Here is a 23,715-nt window from a genome sequence, read left to right as displayed (position 1 = left end):
GAGGAAGGAGTACATCTCGGAGCACATCCCATGGCCCTACACCATGTCCTGATAGTGAAGCTGACGATATTGTTACGATGGGTATCAATGATGCAAGTGAGGCAGCAGGCGGTGGTGGTGATAGTGATGGTGGCATGAGTCATGTGACACCAGCAGCGGGCCACGCTACTACCCGCGCTGCTGACTGCACAACTACAACCAGCCTCACCCGACCCCACACTCCCACAACAACCACAACCTGCACAACCACAACCACATTACAATATCCAGAACCCACCAGCTGACCGCATCTGGGATTGGCAGCAAGATGATGAGTTTGTTCCCAATCCCCATGACTTTGATGGAGAACAAAGTGGAATACGGCCATCATGTACACTTGGGAACAATCCCACTGAACTGGAATGCTTTCAGTTGTTCTTCGATGAACTCCTGATGGACATTATTGTCAGGGAAAGCAATACATACTATGAGTACACCATGGCAAACACTATTCTGTCGCCAAGATCACGCCTACACCAGTGGAAGGACACAACTGTGGCAGAGATGTATCTGTTCTTTGCCACAATAATGCTTATGCCACATGTGTATAAGCACAGTGTCAACACATACTGGGCGACAGACCGCCTGAGTTCAACCCCTGCTTTCAGTGACATTATACCAGTGAATAGATTTGTGTTACTGTTACGTATGTTACACTTTTCAGACAAAACAAGGCCTGATAGAAGCGACAGGTTATATAAGATCAGACGTGTGTTTATGTACCCGAAACAAAAGTGCTGTATGTATTTTTATCCCTTCAGGAAGCTTGTTATTGATGAGTCTTTGATTTTGTTCAAAGGAAGACTCTCATTCAAACAGTATATACCAAGTAAGAGGAAATGCTTTGGTATAAAGTTATATGTTCTATGTGATTGCAAAACTGGTCTGGTTTTGGATATAATTGTGTACACTGGCAGTAAAACATTGGAAGATACCAGAAAGTTACTGGGTATCTCTGGTGATGTGGTTAGAACAATGATGGAGCCATATCTTGGTAAGGGGCATATTTTATATACTGACAACTGGTACACAAGCCCTATACTCAGTGATTTCTTGCGAGTGAACATGACAGATGTGTGTGACACAGTGCATGGAAATCATAAACATATGCCTAGGTTTGATGCTGGCAGTCATAGAGGTGAAGTGCAGGTGTTTGCTGCCAATGACATCATGGCATTTCGGTGGCATGACAAACGTGATGTCACACTGCTGACATCAGTTCACCGACATGAAATGGTAGACACTGGCAAGCAGAATAGAGAGACCAATGAACCCATTGTAAAACCTACAGCTGTGATGGATTACAACCTCAATATGCGCTTAGTGGACAAATGTGACATGCAGATTGGGTTTGCTGACTGTGTTCGCAAGAGTTATAAGTGGTACATAAAACTGTTTTTCCATCTTCTTGACATTTTCATGCTGAATGCTTATAATATGTATAAGTTGAAGACCAAGAAGAAACCCAAATATGGTGAATTTTGTTTGTCAGTCATCAGACAAATAATATTCAAGTACCAAGGAACAACACCTGCAATAGACCAGCGCCCACGAAATTATCAACACATGTCCTCTCGTCTGAGGCCTGGTGATCATTACCCCATACCACTGCCTGCTACTACTGCCAAGAAAAATGCTCAGAAGAGTTGTTTTGTCTGTGGACATACCACAAAACGCGCACAAAAACGCAGAGACACTCGTTTTATGTGTGAGGAGTGTAAGACACCATTGTGCTTATACCCATGTTTCAAAGAATTCCACAAGCATCAGCAGTTCTAGAAAAGTGTCCAGTGATTGTACATATGTATATATATTATAGAACAATTGTAATAAACATTTGTTTACATTGTTTGTGTAAACAAGTTTTAGCAACATTATAATGATACGAGTGTTTTTGCTAGAATTGTGTTACATTCAACAAGTGTATATTTGAACATTGCACAATAATTTGGTCTCACAGGCCACAAAAGTTATGTGAAAAAATAAAATAGTGAAAAAAACAAGAAACCATCGAATAGAAGTAATCAAAGTTTACCGGGTGTGCAGCAGTCGCCGCTGTTGCCGTTCGCAGATCAATTTCAGCAAACTTCAGGGCTCTGTATCTCGGTAAGTACTGATGGGAAATTTTTTTTTTTGGGGGGGGGGGCTAAAATAATCAGAAACATAATCTTAACATTTTCATAAGAAATTTTTTTTTTTTTTTTTTTTTCGAATATTTTGCGACACCAGGAGACACTTCAGGATTGGGCCTTTCGACAGTCAAAGGGTTAATTCAAGAAATTAGTTTTAGATTGTAAGTGATTAGCATGCATGTGAATAATTATTCATAATAAAAATAATAATAAATTTATTTTCCAGTAAGTCACATTTGGTACAAAAGTGTCTTACATGGAAAAGCTTGTATTTATGTACAGCATTTCAGGCAGACTTAAGACAAGAGTAAAATCCTAGTAGAACATAGCAGTATACTATAGTAGTATTAGACTTACTTATCACTGTTTTCTAATCACTTGGTTATAGCAGTACATAGTAGACATATCACTGTTTTTAATTGCAGTAGACTGTCGAATAACACACAATCTGTTAATGTGCTTTGCAAAATTGCAGCATAGTTTCAGTGCACACGCTGTATAAAAATCAGTTTACACGATGGAGTACATATAGGGGAAATACGGCATGTACTGCAGTCTTTCCCCTCTACCTCAGGGTGTGTCCATTGTCTTATGGGCTAGTGGGTGGGAGCGTGCAAGCCAGTGGGTGGGAGTATGTGAGCCAGTGGGTGGGAGCATGCAAGCCAGTGGGTGGGAGTATGTGAGCCAGTGGGTGGGAGTATGCAAGCCAGTGGGTGGAAGCATGCGAGCCAGTGGGTGGGAGCATGCGGGCCAGTGGATGGGAGCGTGAGAGCCATTGGGTGGGACCATGAGAGCCAGTGGGTGGGACCATGTAAGCCAGTGGGTGGGAACGTGAGAGCCAGTGGGTGGGAACGTGAGAGCCAGTGGGTGGGAACGTGAGAGTCAGTGGGTAGGAGTATGAGAGAGCTAGTGGGTGGGAGCTTGTGAGCTAGTGGATGGAAGCATGAGAGTCTTTGGGTGGGAGCATGCGAGCCAGTGGGTGGGAGCATGCAAACCAGTGGGTAGGAGCATGAGAGCTAGTGGGTAGGAGCCAGTGGGTAGGAGCATGAGAGCTAGTGGGTGGGAGCATGTGAGCCAGTGGGTGGGAGCATGGGAGCCAGTGGGTAGGAGCATGAGAGCTAGTGGGTGGGAGCCAGTGGGTAGGAGTGTGAGAGCCAGTAGGTGGGAGTGTGCGAGCCAGTGGGTGTGAGCAGGTGAGTTAAACCATGGAATGGGTGGAGATCTGAACACATGGCAAGTAAGTCCTAAAATTACAGGCCAGGTGTAAGGCACTGGGCCAGCTGGCTACAAGAAGATTCATCCAGCTATGTTATGTCTATGAACCATAGGGAGGTTAGCAGGGGCTCCACTGTGACCACAAATGCAAATTTTTACAGATAAATCTCCCACTAGCATGGCTGTGGTGAACTCTAGCTCAAGCTCCCTCAGAGCTGTCTTTGTGACTCATGAAACTAAATTATAACACAACTGCAAACAAACAATGGAAGGTGTGGGGTTTGAACCCATGGTAAGTGAGTCCTAAAATTCCTGGCATTGCATATAGAAATATACCTGGTTTGATTAGTTTTATTAAAGCCAGCTGGCTGAGTGGCTCTCATACTGGCCTGAAATTGTAGAACTCACTTGTAATAGTAAATACAATATATATAACAAACATAGAACCAACAAACAAAAGGTATAGTACTTAAAATATAAAGCTTGACACATACAGTACTCTTAGACATCACTTAGCTCAGTTATTTTTTGCAAAAAAAAAAATATGTTAAATCACTTTGGTTAGTCTGCACTGCTCTCAGCTCATTACTAGTCTCACACAAGTATTACCATTGATTTACTAATTAAACTGTTGAAGGATTAGTGAAAACTGGAGCAAGTAGAACTGTAAATTATGAAGAGACTTGCTGTCGTAACTTGTGAATTGAGTCTCTGTGGTGATTGAAAATGATGGAACCATTCTGGACATGGTTTACTGGCATGGGTAAGATTTATACTGTCAGTCAGTAATTGTAAATATAACAAAAATGAAAAGAAAATGCTGATCTCAATGAGGATCTCAGACCAAAATAAAATTGTACTGTTCAGTCATTCTCCTGTCTTTGCTTACATGTGAGTTACCACATATAGAAATATAGTGCATTCCTGAAACTAGAGAAAGATACAGCATCTCAAGAAAAATCATTTAGTTATCCCTGGAGGCTGAAACTGCAGAAAGTTGAATGCAGTAGACAGTTGACTGGATCTGACAATTGGCATAAATTATAGCAAAGCTGAAATTTTTTACAAATACCGGAGGATAAATTTAAGGAAATGAAGAAAATTTGGTTTAATCTATGTGTACTAGTGTTGGGTTATATTTCTCCACATGTGATGAATGAAACTTTTCTATTATAATATAGGAGTACACACTTTGTATGTCAAATTGTTGGCATTATTAATTTTATTGTAATTCTCTTCATACTTAGATGCTTTGTGATGACTCATTAGTAACTTTTGAAATGCAGGAGAATGATTCAGAGTAAGAAATCCAAGAAAAAGGGAGGTGACCTGAGCCTGGTGAAGAACTTTTGCTCCAGTGGGTCTTTCCTCTCCTTTCTCACAGCAGACCTGATTGCCTCCCATTTTCTGGGCTTTGTATAACCCTTATGGGCATAACACTTCCCATGTATTTGTCTTTGCTCCAGTCTGTCAATACATTTGGAAATTGGAAACCATTTTCTTTGTGGCTAGCATCTGATGTGCCTTATTGTATACATTCCAGATACCGAGATGTGAAACAGTATGAGTAACTGTATGTGCCAAAATGAGTAGACAACAAATGCAACATAATGCATAAGTTGTTTCGAAGGATGTAAGGAGAGAACATGTTCATGTGGCATGGTATTTTGACATTAAAATAATTAATGATATTTTGTCTTTTTTAATTATTGTTAGGAATGAACTATATTAGTTATACAGTGGATCAGATTTAATCACTAATTTTAAATTATTTTATTCATTTCATGTAATTTTAACAACAGTTTCAGAATTTACTTGTGTAATTTTTTATCTTTTCAGTGGCAGTAACTTCTCATCCTGGCGTTAGTGACTACACTGGAACCTGGAGATTTCTGCAGCTAATTCCTTGCTATATATGTTCACTTTTTAAATGCAGTATTATAGAAAAATTAAGAGTGTACTGGGCATTAAAATGCACCGGTCTTTTGTTTGTTTCTTATCTTCTACATGAGATAAAAGACTTTTATTTTTGTCTCATTATAATCATTGTTATTTTGTTTTTTAATTTTATGAAAAATAAAACTAAAACTTTTGACAGAAATAAAGAAAATATGAAATATACTGTATATCATTGGTTATATGTCTGGTTTATATTTTACAGAGTCATTACTGATAGCTTAAGAATGTTGTATAAACCTGTGTTTGGAGTTTATGTACACACTGTATGAACCTCAAATTTTAAATATACAAATGAACAGTTGCTATTATCTGGATTTTTTTAGTTCATTCTTTAACCCTTTCAGGGTCCAAGGCCCAAATCTGGAGTCACATACCAGTGTCCAAGAATTTAAAAAAAAAAAAATTGTTATTTTTTCTTATGAAATCGTAGAGAATCTTTTTGTGAAGGTAATAAAACAAAAAGTACGAAATTTGGTGGAAAATTGACGAAATTATGCTCTCGCTAATTTTGATGTGTCAGCGATATTTACGAATCGGCGATTTTGCCGATTTTGACTCCCATTTTAGGCCAATTACATTATTCCAATCAACCAAATTCTTAGCTATTTCACTTCTATTCTATCGATTGAGCACAAGAAATCGCCAAGTCAACTGTTTCAACTACAAAATAAAGTGATCGGAAATTGTTAATTTGGCCAATTTAACACAAAGTTCAAAATATTCCAATTTCAAAATAGGGTCCAGAATGAACAATGTAGGCATTCCTGGCACTAAACTAACATTTCCTCTGTTCATTAGTTATGTTTTGAGGCTTTACAAATAAATTCCATTTTGATTTTTTATTCACATAATGAATTTTTATTCACACCAAAAAATAGAAGATTTACTGTTATGCAATACTGTAATAATTGTATAAATATCATCACCATATTTGTGAATGTTTATTAGACCCACCAGCTGACGTGTATTAGACGTGTGAGGTCGTTTGTTTACTCTTGAATATTGGCAAAAATTTAACATTTCTGCTACTTTGAGCTCAGTTTCAAGCCATTTCCAGTGCTAAAACCAATCAAAATCATCTCTATTTCTGTAATATGTCTTCCATTCTATCAAATGAGACCAAGAAATCGCAAATACAACTATAAAAAACATACGAAAAAACACTGCAAAGTTGCTGTTTTAATCGAAAAATCATGATTTCATTTTTTTTCTCTCATTATACACAGTGTGCTGCAGGATCTGTTTTATGTGGTGCACACATACCACATAGATGTATTCTCTCATACCTAGGCCCAAATGTACCACTCACAGTTTATCAGAGTGAGCTGAGCTCATGGCGTAGATCTACGGTTTGGACCCTGAACGTAAAGCCGTAGATCTACGGGACGGACCCTGAAAGGGTTAAAAAAAAAAAAAAGATGTTATCTATCATTGGAAATATTTTAAAGGAAAATTGCATGTTATATACATCCTTACTCCCTTCAAGGGAGTCTTGCCTTGATGATGAATGGTTCCTGATCCAAAGATTTGCACTAATTCCATTTTTTCTCAGATCAAACCTGAGTACCTTCCATTTCCCTCTTGCTACATGAAGTTTAGGGGTTAACACTTCCCTGTGACTAATAAGTCTTTACTAAATAGTTAGCCCAATGTGCATGTTCAAATTTATCAAAATAGTGGCAACTAAAACGAAGTAATAAATAAAAAGTTTAGCATTTTTCTTAACATGTTGGCCATTTCCCACCAATGCAGGGTGACCCAAAAAGAAAAAAAACTGATCATCATTTAACACTTTCACCGTCATTCATAAATAATCACTGTCTTGGCAGAGGCACTCAGATACGACAGTTTAAATGTCACTCCAAACATCCAATATCCCAAACCCCTCCTTTAACCCTTAAACTGTCCAAACGTAGATCTACGTTTTTTCAACATTTGAAAGTATGTAAAAAAACGTAGACCTTCTGTTTTTTTTACATTTGAAAACATGTAAAAAAACTTTGATCTACTTTTTTTTTTTATATATATATGAAAATATGTAAAAAAATGTAGATGTACTTTTGGAGCACTACGCATATGAACGTAGATTTGTTTGGACAGTTTAAGGGTTAAAGTGCAGGCATTGTACTTCTTGCCTTCAGGACTCAAGTCTGGCTAACCGGTTTTCCTGAATCCCTTCACAAAATATTACCCTGCTCACACTCCAACAGCTTATCAGGTCCCAGAAACCATTTGGCTCCATTCACTCCAATCTAACACGTTCACGCATGCTTGCTGGAAGTCCAAGCCCCTCACCCACAAAACCACCTTTACCCCCTCCCTCCAACTTTTTCGAGGGCAACCCCTTCCCTGCGTTCCTTCCCCTACAGATTTATATACTATCCAAATCATTCTACTTTGTTCCATTATCTCTAAATCACCAAACCACCTCAACAACCCCTCTTCAGCCCTCTGACTACTTCTTTTAGCAACTCCACATCACCCCCTAATTTCCACACTATGAATTCTCTGCATAATATTTACACCACATGTTGCCCTTAGACACAACATCTCCACTGCCTCCAGCCTCCCCTTTGCTGCAGCATTTACATCCCATGCTTCACACCCATATAAGAGTGTTGGTACCACTATACTCTCTTAGATTCCCTTCTTTGCCTTCATGGGTAATGTTTTTTGTCTCCACAGATACCTCAAAACACCATTCACCTTTTTTTCTTCATCAGTTCTGTGGTTAGCCTCATCCTTCATAAACCCATCTGCTGACGAGTCAACTTGCAAATATCTGAACACATTCACTTCTTCCATACTCACTTCCTCCAATGTGATATCCAATTTTTATTATCTAAATCATTTGATACCCTCATCACTATTCTTATCTATGTTCACTTTCAACTTTCTTCTTTGACACACCCTCCCAAACTTGTCCACTAACCTTTGCAACTTTTCTTTAGAATCTCCCAAAAGCACAGTATCTTCAGCAAAAAGTAACTGTGTCAACTTCCATTTCGTATTTGATTTCCCATAATTTAATCCCACTCCCAAGGTCCTGGAAGCTGTTGACGATAAAATACAGATGTAGTACACACAGACTTTGCAAAAGCTTTCTACAAGTGTGACCATGGTGTAATAGCACACAAAATGCATGATAAAGGAATAACAGGAAAAGTTGGTAGATGGATCTATAACTTCCTGACAAATAGAACACAAAGAGTAATAGTAAACAGAGTAAAGTCCCAGGCAGCCACGGTGAAAAGCTCTGTTTCACAAGGCACAGTACTTGCTCAAATTCTATTCCTCGTCCTCATTTCTGACAGAGATGTAAGCCATAGCTCTGTGTCTTCCTTTGCAGATGACACCCGGATTGCCATGGCAGTGACTTCCATCTTCAAATGGGCCACTCAAAACAATATGAAGTTCAACGAGGAGAAATTTCAACTACTCAGATATGGAAAACTTGAGGATATTAAAAATGTATCTGGGTATATGACAAATTCTAACCACACAATAGAGCAAAAAAGAAATGTGAAGGACCTGGGAGTGGTAATGTCAGAGGATCTCGCCTTCAAAGACCTCCGGGTTTAGCGCTTCCCCCTTGATTATAATAATAATTCAAAGACCACAACAATGTATCTACCTCATCGGCTAGGAAAATGATAGGATGGATAATGAGAACCTTCAAAACTAGGGATGCCAAACCTATGATGACACTTCAAATCGCTTGTTCTCTCTAGGCTGAAATACTGCTGTACACTATCGGCCCCCTTCAAGGCTGGCAACATTGCAGACCTGGAGAGCGTACAAAGAACTTTCACAGCACACACAAGTACGATAAGGCACCTAAACTACTGGAAACGGTTGAAGGTCCTTGATCTGTATTCCCTCGAACGCAGGCGAGAGAGATGCATGAAAAAATACACTTGGAAGGTCCTGGAGGGATTGGTACCAAACCTGCACATGAAAATCACTCCCTATGAAAGCAAAAGACTTGGCAGTAGATGCAACATTCTCCTGATGAAAAGCAGGGGCACCATGAATACATCGAGAGATTATACAATAAGTGTCACAAGACTGTTCAACTGCCTACCAGCGTACATAAGGGGTCCCAATATGACTCAGTTTTTAGCAAGCCGCTAACCAGACTGAGAGTCGAAGATCAAAATGAATTTTTTATGAGAGAGCCACAAAATTTGATTAACACAAGCCTATCCGATGTTATCCTGACGCCAAATGACTTCGAACAGGCGATAAATGACATGCCCATGCACTCTGCCCCAGGGCCAGACTCATGGAACTCTGTGTTCATCAAGAACTGCAAGAAGCCCCTATCACGAGCCTTTTCCATCCTATGGAGAGGGAGCATGGACACGGGGGTCGTCCCACAGTTACTAAAAACAACAGACATAGCCCCACTCCACAAAGGGGGCAGTAAAGCAACAGCAAAGAACTACAGACCAATAGCACTAACATCCCATATCATAAAAATCTTTGAAAGGGTCCTAAGAAGCAAGATCACCACGCATCTAGAAACCCATCAGTTACACAACCCAGGGCAACATGGGTTTAGAACAGGTCGCTCCTGTCTGTCTCAACTATTGGACCACTACGACAAGGTCCTAAATGCACTAGAAGACAAAAAGAATGCAGATGTAATATATACAGACTTTGCAAAAGCCTTCGACAAGTGTGACCATGGCGTAATAGCGCACAAAATGCGTGCTAAAGGAATAACAGGAAAAGTCGGTCGATGGATCTATAATTTCCTCACTAACAGAACACAGAGAGTAGTCGTCAACAGAGTCAAGTCCGAGGCAGCTACGGTGAAAAGCTCTGTTCCACAAGGCACAGTACTCGCTCCCATCTTGTTCCTCATCCTTATATCCGACATAGACAAGGATGTCAGCCACAGCACCGTGTCTTCCTTTGCAGATGACACCCGAATCTGCATGACAGTGTCTTCCATTGCAGACACTGCAAAGCTCCAGGCAGACATCAACCAAATCTTTCAGTGGGCTGCAGAAAACAATATGAAGTTCAACGATGAGAAATTTCAATTACTCAGATATGGTAAACATGAGGAAATTAAATCTTCATCAGAGTACAAAACAAATTCTGGCCACAAAATAGAGTGAAACACCAACGTCAAAGACCTGGGAGTGATCATGTCGGAGGATCTCACCTTCAAGGACCATAACATTGTATCAATCGCATCTGCTAGAAAAATGACAGGATGGATAATGAGAACCTTCAAAACTAGGGAGGCCAAGCCCATGATGACACTCTTCAGGTCACTTGTTCTATCTAGGCTGGAATATTGCTGCACACTAACAGCACCTTTCAAGGCAGGTGAAATTGCCGACCTAGAAAATGTACAGAGAACTTTCACGGCGCGCATAATGGAGATAAAACACCTCAATTATTGGGAGCGCTTGAGGTTCCTAAACCTGTATTCCCTGGAACGCAGGAGGGAGAGATACATGATTATATACACCTGGAAAATCCTAGAGGGACTAGTACCGAACTTGCACACGAAAATCACCCACTACGAAAGCAAAAGACTTGGCAGACGATGCACCATCCCCCCAATGAAAAGCAGGGGTGTCACTAGCACGTTAAGAGACCATACAATAAGTGTCAGGGGCCCGAGACTGTTCAACTGCCTCCCAGCACACATAAGGGGGATTACCAACAGACCCCTGGCAGTCTTCAAGCTGGCACTGGACAAGCACCTAAAGTCAGTTCCGGATCAGTCGGGCTGTGGCTCGTATGTTGGTTTGCGTGCAGCCAGCAGCAACAGCCTGGTTGATCAGGCTCTGATCCACCAGGAGGCCTGGTCTCAGACCGGGCCGCGGGGGCGTTGACCCCCGGAACTCTCTCCAGGTAAACTCCAGGTAATATGTTAGTGTATGCCTTTCCTCAATCTCTCTGCACAATGTCCTTATATTTAAATATATTTAGATCACTAAGTTTATAATCGAGAGGGCTGAGGATAGGTTGGAGAAGAGGGTGTAAAAATCTGGGGCAGAAGGTAGGAAGGGTAGGGGTTATTCCAAGAACAGCTTTGGGTTTTAGGGGCTTGAGCATCCAGCAGGCTTGTGTGAATTTGTTAGGAGTGAGTGGACGTGCTGTTGGCATTTGAGAGCAAGGTAACTTTTATGAAAGGATTCAGGGAAGCCCATTAGCTGGATTTGAGTCCTGGAGGTGGGAAGGGCAGTGCTTGTACTCTGGAGGAGGATAGGGGATATTGCAGTTGAAGGGTAAACTGAATTATGATGTCAGTACACTTCTGGGAAGACAGCTATTGAATGAATGATAGTGGATATTTTCTTCTTTGGGTCAACCTGTCTTGGTGGAAGACAGCCATTGAGGTAAAAAAAAATTCCACAGATTTGACATAGAATAATTGATACCCAAAATTTTGTAAAAAACAAAAAAAAATATATATATATTTCACATGTTATAGTTTTATACCCAATACATACTCATAGTTCTCTATGTACAATAGGAAAATCACATATACAGTTACATAAGTCACATAAGTTCCTCTCTTAACTAATGTAGCTTTATTTATTCAATATTATTTGGGAGTATTTTTTAATCTGCATAAACATACTGTTGTTAGTAACTACTAATACTTATGTAAATACTTATTACAGTAAGTAAAAGTCATTTTTTTTTGTGCACTCAGAACTTTTCCACAACAGTGTGTGTACTATTTTTCTTTGTCTTTAAATAAAGCCATCACATAATTTCAATTTTTGGATATGAGGAATTTGTATTCACAGAGAGCTTTTAAGCGCTCTGTAACTGAACATGAAGCAAAAAAGTGTCTGAATCTTGCCCACAGACACACAGCTCTCTTTGGTACTACATCAGCCCCCAGCTGCCCCTCACCCACTACAAACTTATGTGCCTCTTGTGTCTGTAGTTCTTGATCCTCACGTCTTCTGGCTCTCATAAATGACTTCTTCAGGAACTTGCGTTTTCTTGCAGAAGTGTAACTTTTGTCACCTTGTGCCTCTCTTGACCAATGACCTTTAGAGTCCCTCTCTCCTGAAGTGTAAACAGTCTGTCTGTGTTGGTGTTTCATAGGATGCTGTTTCATAGGATGTATGACCAGAGATTTGTAGTTACTTGGAGTGCGACGAGAGGTCCACCAGCGAGTACCTTGATGGCCAGAGTTGCTAGAGACCCGCACAGCTTCTGGAGGTGCGCCTGAGGTGTTTTCTTGGTGAAACTTACCAGCTTGAGGTGCTGTAGATGATTGTATGTGGGAGATTGATTTTCCTGGAATGTGACTTATGTTTGACTGCACACATGATGCTATTCTTCCAGGAATCCTGTTATGTCTTCCTGCAGATCTCAGCATGGAAGGGGCATGTGTTCCTGGAAACATTAAAAAATTCTGTTAACATCATTATGAAGCACATAGTGAAATACAGTTCTGTAGGTAATGTAGTTAGAGATAAAGAATGTTTTAAAATATAAAAACTATTGCATTTAAGAAGCACTAAACCCATATGGGTCATTCAACCAAGGGATCTTGGAGGCTTCCTCCTTCAGCTGACTGGGCACATTTTTCATGCCACATTTCTTGATATTCCACCACCTATGTCCTCTTCAGACATTGTTACAGCTTATTACCACCTCTGTTTTCATTGCAGCATCACTTGCCATCCCCCAAACCTCAGGAAGGCATTAGAAATGTGTACCCTGGTGATCTGACTGTGCTCATGGTGTGTGACTGAAAAGTTCTACCGTTACAGCAACCACGAATCTGTTTCTGGCTTTTCAACAGACAAGGGTGCTTACCAATCATGTTATACACATAGCAAAATGTAATTGTTGGTGAGCTTGTGTCTACTGTTAATTTCACTATTGTACTTGTAGTGCAGTCTTGATACAGGTACACAAGTTGACTAGCAAACATTCTCCAGACTCGGCTCAAATTGTTATGGTTCCTGGTTCTAGAATTGCAGACCTTGTTGAGTTTGCCACAGGAATTAGGCATCATCATCATTATGAATCCCAAGGGCTCCATCTCACCCTCCATTCTTCCCTCCAAACCCAAGGAGGAGTCCACACCTCTAGGTTTTATGATTTACAGTACACTGACCTTCACAATCCTTCCACATGTAGGATGGTAACAGATGTTAATAAGACGTCTTTATTTAATTGTCATCCCCATTTATTACACCCCTTTCCTCTCCATATTCACTATTGGCTTTCCTTAATTACCTCCCCTCTACATTCACCCTGCATCTTACTTTTCCCTCCCTACTTGGGAAGTCTTATTAGTCATGCTTGCTCACTCTTGATCACTTCCATTCTCATTCTATTGCAGTGTACACTGATGGTTCTAAATCCTCTGATAGCTTTGGTTATGCAACTTTTTTTTTTTTTTTTTTTTTTACAAACTGGCCATATCCCACCAAGGCAGATGACCTAAAAAAAAAAAAAAAAAAAAAAGTCTCTCTTTAAATTTAGTAATGTATACAGCCCCTTGCTCCCGGCATTTTAGTTGCCTCTTACGACAGTGTGTGTGTGTGTATGAGTGTGTGTGTGTGTGTGTGTGTATGAGTGTGTGTGCGTGTGTGTGTATGAGTTTGTGTGTGTGTTTATGTATGTGTGTGTATGAATTTGTATGTGTGTGTGTGTGTGAGAGAGAGAGACTCAGCAATCAACATTTGCACCAATAACTCACTACAGTTGTGACCGGGTGTGGAAGTGTGAATTGCTCATTAAGATAAGATAAGATAAGATAAGATTTCGTTCGGATTTTTAACCCCGGAGGGTTAGCCACCCAGGATAACCCAAGAAAGTCAGTGCGTCATCGAGGACTGTCTAACTTATTTCCATTGGGGTCCTTAATCTTGTCCCCCAGGATGCGACCCACACCAGTCGACTAACACCCAGGTACCTATTTGCTGCTAGGTGAACAGGACAACAGGTGTAAGGAAACGTGTCGAATGTTTCCACCCGCCGGGAATCGAACCCGGGCCCTCCGTGTGTGAAGCGGGAGCTTTAGCCACCAGGCCACCAGGCCACCGGGCCACTATTACTCTAAAATTTGTTCATGATTGCAGCCATGTATAAACGTAAGTAACCATTCTTACAGTATTCATTACCTTTGTAACTTGTGAGTTCATAACCTTGTACCTAGTTCAGCCATCAAAACTTTGGAGCCCGGTCCCTGGACCCATTGTGTACCTCTGTAATCTGTAAATACCTTTGTAACTTGTCATGATTGTGACTAGACCTACCTGGAGTTCATTACCTTTGTAAATTGTGAGTTCATTACCTTTGTAAATTGTGAATTCATTACCTCTGTAACTTGCTCAGCTATCAAAACTTTGAGGCCCAGTCCCTGGACCAATTATGTACCTCTGTAATCTTTTGACTACCGCCCACAGGATGGGTATGGGGTGCATAATAAACATATTAAACTAACTCTTACGACACGCATGGCATTCAGAGGAAGAATTCTGTTCCACTTCCCCATGGAGTAGTTTATCCCTGACAAAGTCATCTGAGGTCATTTACTAGACTCACCCAGTGTTTTCACAGCTGGATTACATGCATTTCTCATGGCTATCATGCACATTGCATCGATGTCTGCCTTGTCATTCATAGTAGTTCTGGACACGGTGCATTGCAGGTGCTCTCTTAACAGAAATTAACTTGTTGCCCCAACTGTGATATTAATTTTCCTCTTGCTCTCCCCCGCTGTATAGCCCTTGTGGCTTAGCGCTTCTTTTTGATTATAATAATAATAATCTTGCTCTCCCCTCTACTCATACTGACCCCTGCACTCACACACTCATGCCCCTCACTCTTATTACTTGCACATTCCTACCTGCAGTACTGTGACCCTTTCAGGTTTAGGGCTTAATTTTATTATATTCCTATAGCTAAATGCTGCTTGGTATGTGATCAATCAGGTTGTTGATCTCAAGGCATACAAATGACAAAACCAATGAAGACTCCCTTAAACATGTTTCATTCACTTTTCGGGAGCGCCTTGATGCCAGGGATGTGTTTCTGATCCAAGAGATTGAAGCTACCCTTCCCTTAAATAAAATGGCATCACTTCCCATACTGAACAAACTGCATAATGTGGAACCTTAACATACTCGATGTGAAGAGAGCTTGGGAATCCTGGTTTGCAGAAAGCTAAAGCCAAGATTCTCAAGGGAAATTCTTGATACAGGGACGCTGTATAACCCTTCTAGGTTTAGCACTTCTCTTTGATTACAGTAATAATAATAACTGATCTAGGGAACTGAACCTATCCTCTCTTTCCTTGGATTGAGTGAAGAGCAAGGGAAAATGGGAAGCATTCAGATTTGATCCAAGAAGAGGAACCTGCCCTCCACTTCCTTGGATCAAACCTGAGTACTTCGTGCAAAAGCAATGTATGACCCCTATGGATTTAGTGTTCCCCTTGACTAATAATGATCTTTGGATCAAATCTGCTTGCCTCTGTCCCAGGTGTTATATGACTGTCATGGGTTTAGCACTTCAACCTGATTATTGCAATGACTTTTAGTCTCGCCTTTTCTTCTGGTGAAGATGGAGTCTCGGAGGGACATCCTGGCCTCAGGAACTTCCTTGGGTCGGCGAGCAAAGGTTGGGTACCAGAAGGAACTGCCCAGGGTAAGGTAGGTGCCATCTACCCACCACCACTCCTCCACACCTCGCTTCACTCCTCCCACCCAGAAGGATGTGTTACCCAGACCTGCAAAGAAATAAATGCAGGTAAAATAAAAAAAATCCTAACCTAATCCAACATAAATTATCTTAACCTAGGCTAACCTACCCTAAATTTTGTGTGACTATTATCTGTTACTTAAACACCAGCTGCTAGAGGATTGCCCATAATTATAAACAAGTTTTTGCCTTCCAGATTCATATTTTGCAAGGGCTGACCAATGTGCATAAACCACACAAAAGAAGGGGTTAACACATTAACCTGATGAGGGACTCTTAATCCAAGGAATTGAACCAGACCATCCCTTGGATCAATCCCAATTGCCTCCCTTTACAACAACTATGGGCCTAGCACTTCACTATATGTGGTTGCATGGGGATGAGTTCTAGCTCCAGGCTCTGCCTCTCAACTTGCTTCTTGCCAGATTCATTCTCTTCTAGTGTAGTGGGCCAAATTACACCTGCTCTCAAAACAATATACAGTCACCCTCTACCCTTGTGTCAAGGTCGTTCCACTTCCCGACCGCCCCTGAGACGAGATATTTTCTGGCATCCCCATGGCTTATTTGTGTTTTTAACTTCAGTACCTGTTTCCCACCTCTTAAGGAGGGGTTTAGGATATTGGCAGTGTAGAGGGATGTCTAAACTGGCGTATCTGAATGCCTTTCCAAAGACAGTGATTATGTATGAGTGATGGTGAAAGTGTTGAATGATGATGACAGTATTTTCTTTTTGGGTCACCCAGCCTCGGTGTGAAACGGCTTACGTGTAGTAGATGGGGAGATGGAGGTTTTGAGTAGATGGCGAGAATATTTTGAGGAACTTTTAAATGTCGACGAAGAAAGGGAAGCGGTAATTTCATGCACTGGCCAGGGAGGTATACCATCTTTTAGGAGTGAAGAAGAACAGGATGCGAGTGTGGGGGAGGTACGTGAGGCATTACATAGCATGAAAGGGGCTAAAGCAGCTGGAACTGACGGGATCATGACAGAAATGTTAAAAACAGGGGGGATATAGTGTTGGAGTGGTTGGTATTTTTGTTTAATAAATGTATGAAAGAGGGGAAGGTACCTAGGGATTGGCAGAGAGCATGTAAAGTCCCTTTATATAAAGGGAAGGGGAACAAACGAGATTGTAAAAATTATAGAGGAATAAGTTTACTGAGTATACCAGGAAAAGTGTACGGTAGGGTTATAATTGAAAGAATTAGAGGTAAGACAGAATGTAGGATTGTGTAGATCAAGTGTTTACATTGAAGCATATATGTGAACAGTATTTAGATAAAGGTAGGGAAATTTTTATTGCATTTATGGATTTAGAAAAGGCATATGATAGAGTGGATAGGGTAGCAATGTGGCAGATGTTGTAAGTATATGGAATAGGTGGTAAGTTACTAAATGCTGTAAAGAGTTTTTATGAGGATAGTGAGGCTCAGGTTAGGGTGTGTACACGAGAGGGAGACTACCTCCCAGTAAAAGTAGGTCTTAGACAGGGATGTGTAAAGTCACCATGGTTGTTTAATATATTTATAGATGGGGTTGTAAAAGAAGTAAATGCTAGGGTGTTCGGGAGAGGGGTGGGACTAAATTATGGGGAATCAAATACAAAATGGGAATTGACACAGTTGCTTTTTGCTGATGATACTGTGCTTATGGGAGATTCTAAAGAAAAACTGCAAAGGTTAGGGGATGAGTTTGGGAGTGTGTGTAAAGGTACGAAGTTGAAAGTGAACATAGACAAGAGTAAGGTGATGAGAGTATCAAATGATTTAGATAAAGAAAAATTGGATATCAAATTGGGGAGGAGGAGTATGGAAGAAGTGAATGTTTTCAGATACTTGGAAGTTGATGTGTCGGCGGATGGATTTATGAAGGATGAGGTTAATCATAGAATTGATTAGGGAAAAAAGGTGAGTGGTGCATTGAGGTATATGTGGAGACGAAAAACGTTATCTATGGAGGCAAAGAAGGGAATGTAAAAAGTATAGTAGTACCAACACTCTTATATGGGTGTGAAGCTTGGGTTGTGAGTGCAGCAGAGAGGAGGCAGTTGGAGGCAGTGGAGATGTCCTGTCTAAGGGCAATGTGTGGTGTAAATATTATGCAGAAAATTCGGAGTGTGGAAATTAGGAGAAGGTGTGGAGTTAATAAAAGTACGTATTAGTCAGAGGGCTGAAGAGAGTTTGTTGAAGTGGTTTGGTCATTTAGAGAGAATGGATCAAAGTAGAATGATATGGAGAGCATTTAAATCTGTAGGAGAAGGAAGGCGGGGTAGGGTCGTCCTCAAAAAGGTTGGAAGGGGTAAGGGAGGTTTTGTGGGCGAGGGGCTTGGATTTCCAGCAGCCGTGCATGAGCGTGTTTGATAGGAGTGAATGGAGACGAATGGTATTTGGGACCTGACGATCTGTTGGAGTGTGAGCAGGGTAATATTTAGTGAAGGCATTCAGGGAAACCAGTTATTTTTATATAGCCGGACTAGAGTCCTGGAAATGGGAAGTAAAGTGCCTGTGCTCTAAAGGAGGGGTTTGGGATATTGGCAGTTTGGGGGATATATTGTGTATTTTCATATGTATATGCTTCTAAACTGTTGTATTCTGGGCACCTCTGCAAAAACAGTGATTATGTGTGAGTGTGGTGAAAGTGTTGAGTGATGAAAGTATTTTCTTTTTGGGGATTTTTTCTTTTTGGGTCACCCTGCCAAGGTGGGAGACAGCTGACTTGTTGAAAAAAAAAATAGCCGCAGGTGTGGCGGCTCCCCGTGCTCTCTCCTGCTGGAAATTGTTGCACCAGCCTGCAAGATTTTGCTCCAGGGCGCTATATCACGGTGTTCATGGTAGTTTGTGCTTCTCCACACATTCCTGGGTGACAGTAGGGCGACTCAGGCTGATAAATAACGTCCTACACCAGGGCAAGGTATTAGGACCCCAGGGCAGCTCGCCGTACCATACATCGCAAGGTTTTAAACAACGTGACTACTATGAAGTCCTTGGGATCCCAGGCAATGCCTCCAGCAAGGAGATCAAGAAGGCGTATTACCAACTGGCAAAGAAGTACCACCCGGATGTTAATAAAGATGACCCCACCTCACAGAAGAAGTTCACCGAAGTTTCTGAAGCGTATGAGGTGCTTGGTGATGAGGAGAAACGGCGTCAGTATGACACCATGGGACACACGGCAGAGCAGATGTGTCGTGTGGGCAGCAGCGGCATGGGCAGAAATCCATTGCAGCCTGGCTGGAGCTGCCAGACAACCATTGATCCTGAGGAACTCTTCAGGAAGATCTTTGGTGATTTCCGAAGAGGCGGGTTTGACATGGGAGATCAGGACTTTGCTGAGTCCACGTTCGGCTTTGGCACTGCTCAGGAGATTGCATTGAATCTAACGTTCTCTCAAGCAGCTCGAGGAATCAATAAGGATGTCACTCTCAATACGGTGGACATCTGCCCCAAGTGTTCAGGTTCTCGGTGCGAACCGGGAACTAAAGCAATATGATGCTAGTACTGCGGCAGACGTGCCGGTACTGCCATGGGACGCGCATGCACATCAAGTACCCCTGCGAGGAGTGCGAGGGCAAGGGTCAGACTGTACCTGGAGTTTACCTGGAGAGAGTTTCGGGGGTCAACGCCCCCGCGGCCCGGTCTGTGACCAGGCCTCCTGGTGGATCAGCGCCTGATCAACCAGGCTGTTGCTGCTGGCTGCACGCAAACCAACGTACGAGCCACAGCCCGGCTGATCAGGAACTGACTTTAGGTGCTTGTCCAGTGCCAGCTTGAAGACTGCCAGGGGTCTGTTGGTAATCCCCCTTATGTGTGCTGGGAGGCAGTTGAACAGTCTCGGGCCCCTGACACTTATTGTATGGTCTCTTAACGTGCTAGTGACACCCCTGCTTTTCATTGGGGGGATGGTGCATCGTCTGCCAAGTCTTTTGCTTTCGTAGTGAGTGATTTTCGTGTGCAATTTCGGTACTAGTCCCTCTAGGATTTTCCAGGTGTATATAATCATGTATCTCTCCCGCCTGCGTTCCAGGGAATACAGGTTTAGGAACCTCAAGCGCTCCCAGTAATTGAGGTGTTTTATCTCCGTTATGCGCGCCGTGAAAGTTCTCTGTACATTTTCTAGGTCGGCAATTTCACCTGCCTTGAAAGGTGCTGTTAGAGTGCAGCAATATTCCAGCCTAGATAGAACAAGTGACCTGAAGAGTGTCATCATGGGCTTGGCCTCCCTAGTTTTGAAGGTTCTCATTATCCATCCTGTCATTTTTCTAGCAGATGCGATTGATACAATGTTATGGTCCTTAAGGTGAGATCCTCCGACATAATCACTCCCAGGTCTTTGACGTTGGTGTTTCGCTCTATTTCGTGGCCAGAATTTGTTTTGTACTCTGATGAAGATTTAATTTCCTCATGTTTACCATATCTGAGTAATTGAAATTTCTCATCGTTGAACTTCATATTGTTTTCTGCAGCCCACTGAAAGATTTGGTTGATGTCCGCCTGGAGCCTTGCAGTGTCTGCAATGGAAGATACTGTCATGCAGATTCGGGTGTCATCTGCAAAGGAAGACCGTCACGGTGCCAGTTCCTGCAGGTGTTGAGAACGGACAGACCCTAAGAATGACCGTGGGCAGGAAGGAAGTGTTTGTCCGAATCAACGTTACCAAGAGCGACTATTTCCGCCGAGAAGGAGCAGATATCCACACAGACGCCACGATCTTCCTAGCCCAGGCTGCTTTAGGTGGTGCCACTAGAGTACAGGGCATCTATGATGATATCACCTTACAGATACCCAAGGGCACACAGTCACACACCAGGATCGGCCTGAATGGCAAGGGACTGAAGTGAGTCAGCTCATACGGCTATGGCGACCACTATGTCCACGTGAAGATCAAGGTGCCCACCAGCCTGACGCCGGCGCTGGCTGAGTTGGAGATGGACATGCCCGGGACGATAAATGGCATCACTTACACCAAAGATGATAAACAAGTGGCACTGGAGCAGAGCAAAATTCTAAGATAGCTCCAAACCATACTGAGCGGTAACATCGATGGCATAATTGCTCGGAAAGTTGCAGACGACCTGGAAGACGCCGCCGAGGACACAAAGAGAACAAAGACGGTGGATAAGGACCAACAGGGGGAGAGGGTGTGAGCAGGGTCAAGCACGGGTAGTGTGAAGGGGGGAGAGCATGAGGAAGGGGTGTCAGCCTGGTGGCAATCCAGAATGAATCAGGTTGTTTAGATGCATCAGTTGTATTGACCAGAAGTACAGTAATCCCCCCGTATCTGCAGGGGATAATTTCCGAGACCTTCCGTGGATACTTGAAACTATGGATAATGGTGAAGTATATATATATATATATATATATATATATATATATATATATATATATATATATATATATATATATATATATATATATATATATATATATATATATATATATATAAGATAAGTCTGTTGAGTATACCTAGTAAAGTGTATGGTAGAGTTATTATTGAAAGAATTAAGAGTAAGACGGAGCATAGGATAGCAGATGAACAAGGAGGCTTTAGGAAAGGTAAGGGGAGTGTGGACCAGGTGTTTACATTGAAACATATAAGTGAACAGTATTTAGATAAGGCTAAAGAGGTCTTTGTGGCATTTATGGATTTGGAAAAGGCGTATGACAGGGTGGATAGGGGGGCAATGTGGCAGATGTTGCAGGTGTATGGTGTAGGAGGTAGGTTACTGAAAGCAGTGAAGAGTTTTTACGAGGATAGTGAGGCTCAAGTTAGAGTATGTAGGAAAGAGGGAAATTATTTCCCAGTAAAAGTAGGCCTTAGACAAGGATGTGTGATGTCACCGTGGTTGTTTAATATATTTATAGATGGGGTTGTAAGAGAAGTGAATGCGAGGGTCTTGGCAAGAGGCGTGGAGTTAAAAGATAAAGAATCACACACAAAGTGGGAGTTGTCACAGTTGCTCTTTGCTGATGACACTGTGCTCTTGGGAGATTCTGAAGAGAAGTTGCAGAGATTGGTGGATGAATTTGGTAGGGTGTGCAAAAGAAGAAAATTAAAGGTGAATACAGGAAAGAGTAAGGTTATGAGGATAACAAAAAGATTAGGTGATGAAAGATTGGATATCAGATTGGAGGGAGAGAGTATGGAGGAGGTGAATGTATTCAGATATTTGGGAGTGGACGTGTCAGCGGATGGGTCTATGAAAGATGAAGTGAATCATAAAATTGATGAGGGGAAAAGGGTGAGTGGTGCACTTCGGAGTCTGTGGAGACAAAGAACTTTGTCCTTGGAGGCAAAGAGGGGAATGTATGAGAGTATAGTTTTACCAACGCTCTTATATGGGTGTGAAGCGTGGGTGATGAATGTTGCAGCGAGGAGAAGGCTGGAGGCAGTGGAGATGTCATGTCTGAGGGCAATGTGTGGTGTGAATATAATGCAGAGAATTCGTAGTTTGGAAGTTAGGAGGAGGTGCGGGATTACCAAAACTGTTGTCCAGAGGGCTGAGGAATTTCTGCGTACCTGTGATCAGCAGGTGGGAAAGGGTGCTGTCATTCAATGGAGGAAGGTAGGAAGGACGGTGAAGTAATATTACGTTTTGATATTAAAGCTTCTCAAACAATAATTATGAACCAGAAAACAGCTACTAATGAAATAAGAGATCCGATGGATGAGACAATATTTCATGCTGCGTAAGCATCTGGGTAGTCTGAATATCGTCGTGGTATACCATTTAATCCTAGGAAGTGTTGGGGAAAGAAGGTTAAGTTTACTCCTAAAAATATAGTAAAGAAGTGAGGTTTTAATCATGAAGAATTCAGAGAAAATCCAGTGAATAGGGGGAATCAGTGAACAATACCCCCGAAAATTCCAAATACAGCTCCTATAGATAGAACGTAGTGGAAGTGAGCTACAACGTAGTAGGTGTCATGAAGAATAATGTCGATTGAGGAGTTTGCTAAGATAACTCCTGTTAAGCCACCTACTGTAAATAAGAAAATAAAGCCTAAGGTTCACAGGAGTGAAGGAGTGTATGAGAATTGAGAACCTTGAAGAGTTCTTAATCATCTGAAGATCTTAATTCCTGTGGGGATAGCAATAATTATGGTTGCTGATGTAAAATATGCTCGGGTGTCTACATCTATGCCTACAGTGAATATATGGTGAGCTCACACAAGGAATCCTAGAATTCCAATTGCTGTTATGGCATAGATTATTCCTAGTGTGCCGAATGCTTCTTTTTTGCCTGATTCTTGTGTGACGATGTGTGAGACTATGCCGAAAGCTGGGAGAATTAAGATGTAGACTTCAGGGTGCCCAAAAAATCAGAATAAGTGTTGGTAGAGAATAGGATCTCCTCCGCCAGCAGGATCAAAGAAAGTAGTGTTTAAATTCCGATCTGTAAGAAGTATAGTAATTGCTCCTGCTAGAACGGGGAGGGATAGAAGCAGAAGTACTGCAGTAATGAAGACGGATCATACGAATAAAGGTATTCGGTCTATGGATATCCCTCTGGTTCGTATGTTGATTGCTGTAGTTATAAAATTTACAGCCCCAAGAATTGAGGAAACTCCAGCCAAATGAAGGGAGAAGATGCCAAGGTCGACTGATGCTCCTGCATGGGCGATTGATGCTGCTAGAGGAGGGTAAACTGTTCATCCTGTTCC

The 23,715-nt window shown here is 41.8% G+C and overlaps 2 protein-coding genes and 1 pseudogene across 4 annotated transcripts in view; 2 read left to right on the top strand and 1 right to left on the bottom strand.

Moving 5' to 3' along the window:
* Positions 1-5,653, top strand: part of LOC128687488 (nuclear pore complex protein Nup214) — a 147,393-nt gene extending 141,740 nt beyond the window's left edge. For 2 of the 3 annotated variants that reach the window (XM_053774953.2, XM_070083914.1), the window contains one exon: positions 5,226-5,653. In XM_053774953.2, the coding sequence (XP_053630928.2) occupies positions 5,226-5,253 (28 nt within the window). In that variant the 3' untranslated portion in view covers positions 5,254-5,653. Of the gene's footprint in view, positions 1-4,929; positions 5,020-5,225 lie in introns of all 3 variants that reach the window. The other variant, XR_011391858.1, reaches the window with a different exon arrangement.
* A 3,965-nt stretch (positions 5,654-9,618) lies between these two features.
* LOC128687650 (uncharacterized) lies at positions 9,619-16,072 on the bottom strand (the record flags this gene model as incomplete). The annotated part of the gene is given in 2 exon segments (XM_053775217.2): positions 9,619-12,728; positions 15,898-16,072. Coding segments are annotated over 2 exon segments (810 nt in total), but the record flags the coding sequence as incomplete, so codon positions are not given.
* A 673-nt stretch (positions 16,073-16,745) lies between these two features.
* On the top strand, positions 16,746-21,197 carry LOC138852578 (protein tumorous imaginal discs, mitochondrial-like; annotated as a pseudogene).
* The last annotated feature ends 2,518 nt before the right edge of the window (positions 21,198-23,715 follow it).

This window comes from Cherax quadricarinatus, chromosome 11, assembly GCF_038502225.1.
Source record: "Cherax quadricarinatus isolate ZL_2023a chromosome 11, ASM3850222v1, whole genome shotgun sequence".
NCBI lineage: Eukaryota > Metazoa > Arthropoda > Malacostraca > Decapoda > Parastacidae > Cherax > Cherax quadricarinatus.
This window is presented reverse-complemented; position numbering and strand designations above follow the sequence as displayed.